Source organism: Leuresthes tenuis, unplaced genomic scaffold, assembly GCF_036924035.1.
Source record: "Leuresthes tenuis unplaced genomic scaffold, fLeuTen1.0.hap1 SCAF_1, whole genome shotgun sequence".
Classification (NCBI taxonomy): Eukaryota; Metazoa; Chordata; class Actinopteri; order Atheriniformes; family Atherinopsidae; genus Leuresthes; species Leuresthes tenuis.
The window spans coordinates 33,414,074-33,427,147 of NW_027325355.1; the positions used below are offsets into that span (position 1 = coordinate 33,414,074).

Here is a 13,074-nt window from a genome sequence, read left to right on the forward strand (position 1 = left end):
CCGGGACTGAAACCGACCCAAAATCAGTCTTTACCGGGACTGAAACCGACCCAAAATCAGTCAGGATATCAGTCCAAAACTGGCCAGAACTAAAACCAAGAGCATGCTGGGACAGACCAAATGTGGCAGCTTCTCAGAAGCAGCCCACTTTAAAACCAAGTCAGAACCAGAAGCCATTAAAGGGTCCAGATCTCAGCATAAGACACCCTGAACTTTCCTCTGGGATGAACCACCTGTGTCATCCAGATTAATGAAACGAGTCAAAACATTGTTTCTGGAGCGTTCGCATTGAGTCCCAGAAGGTCACACATAGGTCACACGAAGGTCAAACTGAGTCAGCTGGGCCTGAACCAACCCTGCAGTATTTCATCCTGCAGATACAGGTCTGGACACACGGATCCTGCAGAGCCGTTTTATTATTATTATTTTATGATTGTTTTATTGGCTGTTCTTAAAATTCACAGAAAAAAAATGCTTCAAAATCTTCTGCATTTTATATAATTTTATGATTTCACTCAACACCCATTTATTTTAAGGTATTAGATACATTTTAACATCATTAATGTTTGTGACCCTGATCTGACCCTGATCTGACCCTGATCTCACCCTGATCTCACCCTGATCTGACCCTGATCTGACCCTGATCTCACCCTGATCTGACCCTAATCTGACCCTGATCTCACCCTGATCTGACCCTGATCTCACCCTCTCACCCTGATCTCACCCTGATCTCACCCTGATCTCACCCTGATCTGACCCTGATCTCACCCTGATCTCACCCTGATCTGACCCTAATCTGACCCTGATCTCACCCTGATCTGACCCTGATCTGACCCTGATCTCACCCTCTCACCCTGATCTGACCCTGATCTGACCCTCTGACTCTCTCAAACCAGAGGCTGAACAGAGGAGACCGTGAGGCTCAGAGGCTCAGATCTGACGCTGCTAAAGGCTGAGCTGCTCAGTGTGAAGCTAACTGTCGAACTTCTCTAAAACGCTCCTGCTTTTCTCTTCCAGCCCCGCAGCTTTGACCGGCAGCCCCGTCATCTCCGACATCTCCCTGATTCGCCTGTCTCCTGCAGCCGTGGCGACCGGCGACTCCCCCTTCAGCCCGCCTCACCCGTACGTGAACCCCCACATGGAGCACTACCTGCGGTCCGTGCACGGCAGCCCCACCCTGTCCATGATCTCAGCCGCCAGAGGACTCAGCCCGGCGGACCGTAAGTTCTGCCCAACACACCACGACAGCTTTGGGGTTTGGAAAGAACCGGATCAGGTGAAACCATCCAGAACATGTTTCTACCTCTGTGTGGAAATCACAGACCCAGCAGTTAGTGATCAGAACAGAAGGTTTGCAGGTGAAAACACACCTTTAAAGATGAATTCACACCTTTAAAGATGAATTCACACCTTTAAAGATGAATTCACACCTTTAAAGATAAATTCACACCTTTAAAGATGAATTCATCAGGTGTTTCACACCTTTAAAGATGAATTCACACCTTTAAAGATGAATTCACACCTTTAAAGATGAATTCACACCTTTAAAGATTAATTCATCAGGTGTTTCACACCTTTAAAGATGAATTCACACCTTTAAAGATGAATTCACACCTTTAAAGATGAATTCACACCTTTAAAGATGAATTCATCAGGTGTTTCACACCTTTAAAGATGAATTCACACCTTTAAAGATAAATTCACACATTTAAAGATGAATTCACACATTTAAAGATGAATTCACACATTTAAAGATAAATTCATCAGGTGTTTCACACCTTTAAAGATGAATTCACACCTTTAAAGATAAATTCACACCTTTAAAGATGAATTCACACCTTTAAAGATGAATTCACACCTTTAAAGATAAATTCACACCTTTAAAGATGAATTCACACCTTTAAAGATAAATTCATCAGGTGTTTCACACCTTTAAAGATGAATTCACACCTTTAAAGATGAATTCACACCTTTAAAGATGAATTCACACCTTTAAAGATGAATTCACACCTTTAAAGATAAATTCACACCTTTAAAGATGAATTCACACCTTTAAAGATAAATTCATCAGGTGTTTCACACCTTTAAAGATGAATTCACACCTTTAAAGATGAATTCACACCTTTAAAGATGAATTCACACCTTTAAAGATAAATTCATCAGGTGTTTCACACCTTTAAAGATGAATTCACACCTTTAAAGATGAATTCACACCTTTAAAGATGAATTCACACCTTTAAAGATAAATTCACACCTTTAAAGATAAATTCATCAGGTGTTTCACACCTTTAAAGATGAATTCACACCTTTAAAGATAAATTCATCAGGTGTTTCACACCTTTAAAGATGAATTCACACCTTTAGAGATGAATTCACACCTTTAGAGATGAATTCACACCTTTAAAGATGAATTCACACCTTTAAAGATGAATTCATCAGGTGTTTCACACCTTTAAAGATGAATTCACACCTTTAAAGATGAATTCACACCTTTAAAGATGAATTCACACCTTTAAAGATGAATTCACACCTTTAAAGATGAATTCACACCTTTAAAGATGAATTCACACCTTTAAAGATGAATTCACACCTTTAAAGATGAATTCACACCTTTAAAGATAAATTCACACCTTTAAAGATGAATTCACACCTTTAGAGATGAATTCACACCTTTATTAACCGCAGACCGAAACGTTTCCTGTTTCTTAACCCAGGAGTGAAGCAGAATGAGTTACAGCAGCCTCTCAGATTTTGGGTCTTAAGGTGGAAAAATGACCTGCAGAGGGTCACAGGAAGAACACCTTAACCAGGGCTCCAGGTTACGATGAGTTGATCCTTTTCGGGGGACGGTGTGGGGTCGAAACGGGCCGAACGGCGCTGGTAAACACGCCTCCGCCCCCACCAGACGTCCCAGGATGACAACTTCAGCGCTGGATTGCAGTAACAGATTGGAGCGGCGTGGTGGGACGGGGTATAAATCCTCTTTTACAGTCTGTCAGCTGGAATGTGGCGACGCGTTTAAAGCGGAATAAGCGTCCAGAGATCGGGCCGTGATGAAGCGGCGCCAAAGCAGAAAGGATGGAGGCCGATGGAGGCGTTTCAACCCCCTCCTTTTCCACACTTCACATTCGATTAAGACGTGCGAAAGCTGGAAACACGATCCTGCTGGAGCGAATCAGGGGCCGCCACGTCTGCTGCTTTTTAACCTCCACATCCCTAATGTGCTCTGAAAGACGTATTAGGGAAGGAGGGGGACGTTTGTTTTATGGCCCGGCGCGAGGGGGGAGACGGGAGGCAAATTCATGTCCAAGTCTGATTGGTGCTGACACTTTTAAAAGCACTTTACTGGGTTCAGATGTCAACACCAGCTCTGGTGTTTTAGGCCTGTTCCTCCAGTTTAAATCTCCTGAAAAGAGGAATATTCTTAAGATAAGCCAACGTTTGGGCTCAAAACACGACATTACTGACTGCTTTACCCTGTTCATGTTTCCACAAACTTGTTTGGGACTTAATATTTAATATTTACCGTAGATAAATCCAGCCCCAATTTATTTAGATTTATTTAGATTCACTGAAACATGTTCAAACATGAGCATAAACCCAGAATCTGAGGCAGAAACAGAGTTTTTTCTCAGTTCTCAGCAGCTTTAAAGTGAATCTCTGGTCTGAGCTCCTTTATTCTCCAACACAGCCTGAACCCTCTGAGACCAGCTTTCTGTCATTTCTTTAAGGAGTCTTCAGGAATAGTTCTCCAGGCTTCTTGAAGGACATCCCAAAGCTCTTCTTTGGATGTGGGCTGCCTTTAACTTTGCTAAGTTGTCTGTTCTGTGTCGACACAACACTGGTTCATCCCTTGAGTTAGGAGCCTTTTTTCTGCCTGAATGGGTCAAAGGTCAGAGTTAAGTGGCTGAACAAAGAAAAAACTCTGAAAATGCTCAGGAACAAGGACTGAAGATGAGCGAAAAAGCAGAAAATGTCCAAAGAAAAACTGTGAAAGAGCTTCAGAAAGCTGCAGAACTGTTGATCAGGACACTTTAAAGGTTTCAGAAAGCTGCAGAACTATTGATCAGGACACTTTAAAGGTTTCAGAAAGCTGCAGAACTATTGATCAGGACACTTTAAAGGTTACAGAAAGCTGCAGAACTGTTGATCAGGACACTTTAAAGGTTTCAGAAAGCTGCAGAACTATTGATCAGGACACTTTAAAGGTTACAGAAAGCTGCAGAACTGTTGATCAGGACACTTTAAAGGTTTCAGAAAGCTGCAGAACTATTGATCAGGACACTTTAAAGGTTACAGAAAGCTGCAGAACTGTTGATCAGGACACTTTAAAGGTTACAGAAAGCTGCAGAACTATTGATCAGGACACTTTAAAGGTTACAGAAAGCTGCAGAACTATTGATCAGGACACTTTAAAGGTTACAGAAAGCTGCAGAACTATTGATCAGGACACTTTAAAGGTTTCAGAAAGCTGCAGAACTGTTGATCAGGACACTTTAAAGGTTTCAGAAAGCTGCAGAACTATTGATCAGGACACTTTAAAGGTTACAGAAAGCTGTAGAACTATTGATCAGGACACTTTAAAGGTTTCAGAAAGCTGCAGAACTATTGATCAGGACACTTTAAAGGTTTCAGAAAGCTGCAGAACTGTTGATCAGGACACTTTAAAGGTTTCAGAAAGCTGCAGAACTATTGATCAGGACACTTTAAAGGTTTCAGAAAGCTGCAGAACTGTTGATCAGGACACTTTAAAGGTTTCAGAAAGCAGCAGAACTATTGATCAGGACAATTTAAAGGTTTCAGAAAGCTGCAGAACTGTTGATCAGGACACTTTAAAGGTTTCAGAAAGCAGCAGAACTATTGATCAGGACAATTTAAAGGTTTCAGAAAGCTGCAGAACTGTTGATCAGGACACTTTAAAGGTTTCAGAAAGCTGCAGAACTGTTGATCAGGACACTTTAAAGGTTACAGAAAGCTGCAGAACTATTGATCAGGACACTTTAAATGTTTCAGAAAGCTGCAGAACTATTGATCAGGACACTTTAAAGGTTACAGGAAGCTGCAGAACTGTTGATCAGGACACTTTAAAGATGATAATTAGGTCTGGATCATTGGAGGGAAAGTTGTTTTCACTGAAATTAAATCTAACGCTGTTTCCTGATGAGGGAGCGGTGGGATTCGGGGTGGGAGCACCTTTCCGGGTCGTTGCACATCAGTGAACCGGCCTCTCAGTTCATTGAAAACCTTCTCAGCTTGAGGCCCCTCCCTCCTTCTTCCCCACTTTAATTCCTCTCCTGCCTCCTCCCACAGTGGCCCACGAGCATTTGAAAGAGCGCGGGCTGTTTGGACTTCCTCCTCCCCCACCGCCCCCTGGGGCCAGCCCGGCTGAGTATTACCACCTGATGGCCAGCCACCGGAGCCCCTACAGCGAGCTGCTCATGCAGGGGGCCGGGGCCCCCTCTGGGGCCCACCTCTCAGACTACATTTCTCCAATTGATGGTGAGTAACAGCAACTGCTTTTTGTTTTCTTGCCCAAAACGACACAAAACTCAGTTTCTAAGCACCTGAAACCGGGGAATGAAAGTCCAGGTGGAGGCCGGTCACCGCAGAGGCGTTTAAATGAAAGTCAGACAGCCTCCAACAGTGGAGGGGCTTCAGGTATGGGCGGCGCTTCTCCCCAGCGAGCAGCTTTCCATAAACATGCAGGACTTATTGTCTCCGGTGCACATCGGGTATGTTTAACCTGCTGTGATGCGGCGCCTTAAAAGGGCCGTCACGTCTGAGAACGTTTGGCTCCGGCTCGCCAAAATGTCATCGTGCAGCTATTCAGCGAGAGAGAGGGATGCAGGAGCAGAGCGTGGTTTCCTCCGCCTGCCAACAACACTGAGCTGTTAGAAGAGAAGCACAAACACCTGGAAAATCCACAGAAAGCTGCTGGTGCTGCAGGGCCGGACCCCAGCAGCCATGTTTCCCAGCAGCCATGTTCCCCAGCAGCCATGTTCCCCAGCAGCCATGTTTCCCAGCAGCCATGTTTCCCAGCAGCCATGTTTCCCAGCAGCCATGTTCCCCAACAGCCATGTTCCCCAGCAGCCATGTTTCCCAGCAGCCATGTTTCCCAGCAGCCATGTTTCCCAGCAGCCATGTTTCCCAGCAGCCATGTTCCCCAGCAGCCATGTTCCCCAGCAGCCATGTTCCCCAGCAGCCATGTTTCCCAGCAGCCATGTTTCCCAGCAGCCATGTTTCCCAGCAGCCATGTTTCCCAGCAGCCATGTTCCCCAACAGCCATGTTCCCCAGCAGCCATGTTTCCCAGCAGCCATGTTTCCCAGCAGCCATGTTTCCCAGCAGCCATGTTCCCCAACAGCCATGTTCCCCAGCAGCCATGTTCCCCAGCAGCCATGTTCCCCAGCAGCCATGTTCCCCAACAGCCATGTTCCCCAACAGCCATGTTCCCCAGCAGCCATGTTCCCCAGCAGCCATGTTCCCCAGCAGCCATGTTCCCCAACAGCCATGTTCCCCAGCAGCCATGTTTCCCAGCAGCCATGTTCCCCAGCAGCCATGTTTCCCAGCAGCCATGTTCCCCAGCAGCCATGTTTCCCAGCAGCCATGTTCCCCAACAGCCATGTTCCCCAACAGCCATGTTTCCCAGCAGCCATGTTCCCCAGCAGCCATGTTCCCCAACAGCCATGTTCCCCAGCAGCCATGTTCCCCAGCAGCCATGTTCCCCAGCAGCCATGTTCCCCAGCAGCCATGTTCCCCAACAGCCATGTTCCCCAGCAGCCATGTTCCCCAGCAGCCATGTTCCCCAGCAGCCATGTTTCCCAGCAGCCATGTTCCCCAACAGCCATGTTCCCCAACAGCCATGTTTCCCAGCAGCCATGTTTCCCAGCAGCCATGTTCCCCAGCAGCCATGTTCCCCAGCAGCCATGTTCCCCAGCAGCCATGTTCCCCAGCAGCCATGTTCCCCAGCAGCCATGTTCCCCAGCAGCCATGTTCCCCAACAGCCATGTTCCCCAACAGCCATGTTCCCCAACAGCCATGTTCCCCAGCAGCCATGTTCCCCAGCAGCCATGTTCCCCAGCAGCCATGTTCCCCAGCAGCCATGTTCCCCAACAGCCATGTTCCCCAGCAGCCATGTTTCCCAGCAGCCATGTTCCCCAGCAGCCATGTTTCCCAGCAGCCATGTTCCCCAGCAGCCATGTTTCCCAGCAGCCATGTTCCCCAACAGCCATGTTCCCCAACAGCCATGTTTCCCAGCAGCCATGTTCCCCAGCAGCCATGTTCCCCAACAGCCATGTTCCCCAGCAGCCATGTTCCCCAGCAGCCATGTTCCCCAGCAGCCATGTTCCCCAGCAGCCATGTTCCCCAACAGCCATGTTCCCCAGCAGCCATGTTCCCCAGCAGCCATGTTCCCCAGCAGCCATGTTCCCCAGCAGCCATGTTTCCCAACAGCCATGTTCCCCAACAGCCATGTTCCCCAACAGCCATGTTTCCCAGCAGCCATGTTTCCCAGCAGCCATGTTCCCCAGCAGCCATGTTCCCCAGCAGCCATGTTCCCCAGCAGCCATGTTTCCCAGCAGCCATGTTCCCCAGCAGCCATGTTTCCCAGCAGCCATGTTCCCCAGCAGCCATGTTCCCCAGCAGCCATGTTTCCCAGCAGCCATGTTCCCCAACAGCCATGTTCCCCAACAGCCATGTTTCCCAGCAGCCATGTTCCCCAGCAGCCATGTTCCCCAGCAGCCATGTTCCCCAACAGCCATGTTCCCCAGCAGCCATGTTCCCCAGCAGCCATGTTTCCCAGCAGCCATGTTCCCCAGCAGCCATGTTTCCCAGCAGCCATGTTCCCCAACAGCCATGTTCCCCAACAGCCATGTTTCCCAGCAGCCATGTTCCCCAGCAGCCATGTTCCCCAGCAGCCATGTTCCCCAACAGCCATGTTCCCCAGCAGCCATGTTCCCCAGCAGCCATGTTCCCCAGCAGCCATGTTCCCCAGCAGCCATGTTTCCCAGCAGCCATGTTCCCCAGCAGCCATGTTTCCCAACAGCCATGTTCCCCAGCAGCCATGTTCCCCAGCAGCCATGTTTCCCAGCAGCCATGTTCCCCAGCAGCCATGTTTCCCAGCAGCCATGTTCCCCAGCAGCCATGTTCCCCAGCAGCCATGTTCCCCAGCAGCCATGTTCCCCAGCAGCCATGTTCCCCAGCAGCCATGTTCCCCAGCAGCCATGTTTCCCAGCAGCCATGTTCCCCAGCAGCCATGTTTCCCAGCAGCCATGTTCCCCAACAGCCATGTTCCCCAACAGCCATGTTTCCCAGCAGCCATGTTCCCCAGCAGCCATGTTTCCCAGCAGCCATGTTCCCCAGCAGCCATGTTCCCCAGCAGCCATGTTCCCCAGCAGCCATGTTCCCCAGCAGCCATGTTTCCCAGCAGCCATGTTCCCCAGCAGCCATGTTTCCCAGCAGCCATGTTCCCCAGCAGCCATGTTCCCCAACAGCCATGTTTCCCAGCAGCCATGTTCCCCAACAGCCATGTTTCCCAGCAGCCATGTTCCCCAGCAGCCATGTTCCCCAACAGCCATGTTCCCCAACAGCCATGTTCCCCAGCAGCCATGTTCCCCAGCAGCCATGTTCCCCAGCAGCCATGTTCCCCAGCAGCCATGTTCCCCAGCAGCCATGTTTCCCAGCAGCCATGTTCCCCAGCAGCCATGTTCCCCAGCAGCCATGTTCCCCAGCAGCCATGTTCCCCAGCAGCCATGTTTCCCAGCAGCCATGTTCCCCAGCAGCCATGTTCCCCAGCAGCCATGTTCCCCAGCAGCCATGTTCCCCAGCAGCCATGTTCCCCAGCAGCCATGTTCCCCAGCAGCCATGTTCCCCAGCAGCCATGTTCCCCAGCAGCCATGTTCCCCAGCAGCCATGTTCCCCAGCAGCCATGTTCCCCAGCAGCCATGTTCCCCAGCAGCCATGTTCCCCAGCAGCCATGTTTCCCAGCAGCCATGTTCCCCAGCAGCCATGTTCCCCAGCAGCCATGTTCCCCAGCAGCCATGTTCCCCAGCAGCCATGTTTCCCAGCAGCCATGTTCCCCAGCAGCCATGTTCCCCAGCAGCCATGTTCCCCAGCAGCCATGTTCCCCAGCAGCCATGTTCCCCAGCAGCCATGTTCCCCAACAGCCATGTTCCCCAGCAGCCATGTTTCCCAGAGCTTTTCTTTTCAGCTCACAGCAGGGTTTTCATCCCGAAGTGACGGCAAAGATGAGCAAAGATGAGCAAAGATGAGCTTCAACAGTTTAATGAAGCAAAGTTCCACGTTTCTGGTATTTAGCCAAAACAAACAGCCTCAGACAGCCTCTGTAGAGGCAGGAAACGAGCAGCTGTTTGGCTCTTTATGGACGGAGGTTTGTCATTTCACCACATTTTATCTCCACTTGTTTGTTTGTTTTAGTTCTTCTGTTTTTTTTTAACATTTTTTATTTATTTGTATCCTTTTTCTAGGATCTAATTCAATACTGTTTTAAACTTCTTAATATTTTGGGCCTTGAAATTATTCATTTTTTGGACATTTCTTTTACTTTAAAGCTGTAAATCTGCCTAAAATTAACATTTTTTATTTATTTATTTGTATTTATTTGTTAATTTTTTGTTAATTTTTTTAACTTTAAAGCAGTAAATCTGCCTAAAATTAACATTTTTTATTTATTTGTATCCTTTTCCAGCTAAATTTAGCTGAATTAATTCATTCAAAATATCTGAAATCCAAGTTGAGAGAATAAATTTAGACCGTTTAGCACCAGATGCATTCAGTTTTGGATCCCATATATTTTAGTTCTATTCCAACCAGCGATTTGATCATTTTTATTACTTTAATGAACTTTAATGAACCTCCACAGACTTAAACTGGAGTCTTTTTACTGGCTTTTTGTTGACTGATTCATAAAACTTCTTCATAAAAGTGTGTGAGGCCAGTTTTAAAGGGTTGAGTGTCTTTGATTCTACTTTTTTTAGTTTTGTAAGTCCATACAGGAGCCATAAAAACACCGGTTTGGCCCTTTAAAGAGCCCTCATCGGTGTGTCTTTTCTGTGTAAAAGACACACATCAGCATAATCACAGTCCAGTTCAATACTTTCTTAATATTTTGGGCCTTGAAATGATTAATTTTTTGGACATTTTTTTAACTTTAAAGCTGTAAATCAGCCTAAAATTAAAATTTTTTATTTATTTGTTTCCTATTTCAGCTAAATTTAGCTGAATTAATTAATTCAAAATATCTGAAATCCAAGTTGAGTGAATAAAAGTCATCTTTTAGAATTTGCTTTTAACCATTTAGCACCAGATGCATTCAGTTTTTGGTCCAGTTCAATACTTTCTTAATATTTTGGGCCTTGAAATTATTAATTTTTTGCACATTTTTTAACTTTAAAGCTGTAAATCTGCCTAAAATTAATTTTTTAAATTTATTTGTATCCTTTTTCAGCTAAATTTAGCTGAATTAATCAGTTAAAAATATCTGAAATCCAAGTTGAGTGAATAAAAGTCATCTTTTAGAATTTCTTTTCCTAGAATTAACCATTTAGCACCAGATGCATTCAGTTTTTGGTCCAGTTCAATACTTTCTTAATATTTTGGGCCTTGAAATTATTCATTTTTTGGACATTTTTTAACTTTAAAGCTGTAAATCTGCCTAAAATTAATTTTTTTAATTTATTTGTATCCTTTTTCAGCTAAATTTAGCTGAATTAATCAGTTAAAAATATCTGAAATCCAAGTTGAGTGAATAAAAGTCATCTTTTAGAATTTCCTTTTAACCGTTTAGCACCAGATGCATTCAGTTTTTGGTCCAGTTCAATACTTTCTTAATATTTTGGGCCTTGAAATGATTCATTTTTTGCACATTTTTTAACTTTAAAGCTGTAAATCTGCCTAAAATATTGCCAAAATGAGATAAGAACGGTTCTTTAGCGATGCAAAAACCAACACACACATTCACGCACTCCTCAGATCGCTTCACACACTCCTCCTCGCCATCCCGCCCTCCCCATGGCGTCTGCTGATATAAATCACAATGGAGGATCGGGGAGGAGGAGGACGGCGGCAAGCGAGCAGAGCCGGCCTTTTCCATTGGTCCATTTATCAGTGGAAGTGGCACATTAATAAACACATCTCCCCAGAGGTGAGAGGAAGTAACAGAGACGAATACGGCTGCCAGCGCTGAACGGCGTCGCCTGGGCCGCCGCCACCTCTGATAACACAAAAAACACACCTGAGCCTCCACACCTGCCCCCCCAAACTGAGCCGCCTCTCAACTTCAGCTGCTTAAATGTCCAAATTAACGTCCCATGGCACCAGCCCCACAATACGGTAATGTCTGTGGTTCCAAACCTCCAGAGCAGGAACATCCCCGGAGAGACGTCTGGTAATGTTTTTCTCTTCTGTGGATTTGTTACATCATCATTCAAATTCCATATGTTCCTGGATGAAGACGTCTCTCCTCACGTCTCAAGGCACCGGCCTCCAAACAGATAACATATGTTGGAGATTTGTAGCGGAGGACGTACTTAGGAGCAGCCTCCGTCATTAAGGACGGCGGCGAATGTAAACAGAATTAATCGGCTGGAGAGATCATCAGAACGATCTGAACGCCAGTCTGGTTGCTTTTTAGAGACACTGCGACAGGAAGTGAAGGTTTGAGCGGCTCCAGATGTGATTTCCCCATGGAGGTCCCCTTAAACTGCAGGGACAGATTGTTCTGCTTTCCTTTTGATAAGCATGCAGAGACTACCTACTTCTGAGGATTTGCCAACTTAACAAGCGACAGTTGATGTCTGCAGCTTGTTTTCAGCAGAAATGTACCCCAAAAATCACTGAAAGTGGCTTAAGATATGAGATTCTCAACCTTTAAAACACCTGAACACGCCTGAAAGTCATTGTTTTTTACACCTAACGGATGGATTCAAAGGGAAATAAACGGCCTGTTGGTGACTTTGCATTTTATTTGAAGTCCTTGATCGATCAGATCGCTCTGCATAAACTTCCCTGCAGTTGAAATCAATTCTCAGTAAATTGCCCTCATTTAACATGAGGAGGTACAAGCCTGTGATGTTTATCTGAAGTGATTACGGGGAATTATTGTGGGGAGATTGATTAGTTATATCTGAATCTTAATGAGGTCACCACATGTGGGCAGATGTCAGAGGCTCTCATGCAGACATGTTTCTGGAGTTAAATCTATTCAGAAGCAGGGAGTTTAGCTTCATGTCTCGCTGAAAGTCTTTTGAAGAATCAGAATCTCCCTTCATTACATGGATGTTTCTGCAGTTCAACCTCTTTTCTTAAAGAAAGGTCACCTTTCCATCACTACGATAAAAAAATCAACCTTAAATAGCTCAAAACTGCACCGAATGAGGCTATAGCAGGTTAGCAGCCACTTAGCATAGCGTAGCTTAGCATAGCTTAGCATAAACACTGAAAAGAGACATTTTCCTGGAAATGTGATGGTGTTGTCTGAGTAGAAGTCAGTGATACTTTCTCATAACCCAGTGAGAGAGTGTGTTTTATTTAGTTTAAGTTTAGATGGAGCCTGTCCATTTCCTCATGCCTCTAATTTCCATGCTAATCTAAGCTAGCAAACAACCGGAATTAGCTTCATATAGCTGCAGAGTGGATGAGAAGCAACAGTCAGGCTATTAAGTTAAATAACAAGTAAAGAAACAAGCTACATGGCTTTCTATAGACATCACCTTCTACACCCCTGAATCTCCTTAAAGGTTTGATGCTTTTAGATAGAAACATCACCAAAATTATACTATTCATTCAAAGTATCCTGTCTTGGTCACTTCTGCAGCGCACCACCTCGCCACAGGGGTCCCCCAAGGTTCAGTACTGGGACCTCTTCTCTTTGCCATATACACCAACTCACTGGGACAGATCCTCCGATCACATGGCTTCTCACACCAATGTTATGCTGATGATACCCAGCTCTATCTGTCATTCCCACCTGACGACCACACGGTCTCAGCTGAATCTCAGACTGTCTCTGACACATCAACATGGATGAAAGCCCGTCACCTCCAACTTAACTTCCCAAA

At 46.0% G+C, this 13,074-nt stretch overlaps 1 protein-coding gene across 1 annotated transcript in view; it reads left to right on the plus strand.

The window, feature by feature from the left end:
• Nucleotides 1-13,074, plus strand: part of LOC140288357 (zinc finger protein GLI2-like) — a 50,942-nt gene that overhangs the window by 12,925 nt on the left and 24,943 nt on the right. The window contains exons 2-3 of the mRNA XM_072379178.1: nucleotides 1,018-1,220; nucleotides 5,311-5,499. Of these exons, the coding sequence (XP_072235279.1) occupies nucleotides 1,018-1,220; nucleotides 5,311-5,499 (392 nt within the window). The remainder of the gene's footprint in view (nucleotides 1-1,017; nucleotides 1,221-5,310; nucleotides 5,500-13,074) is intronic.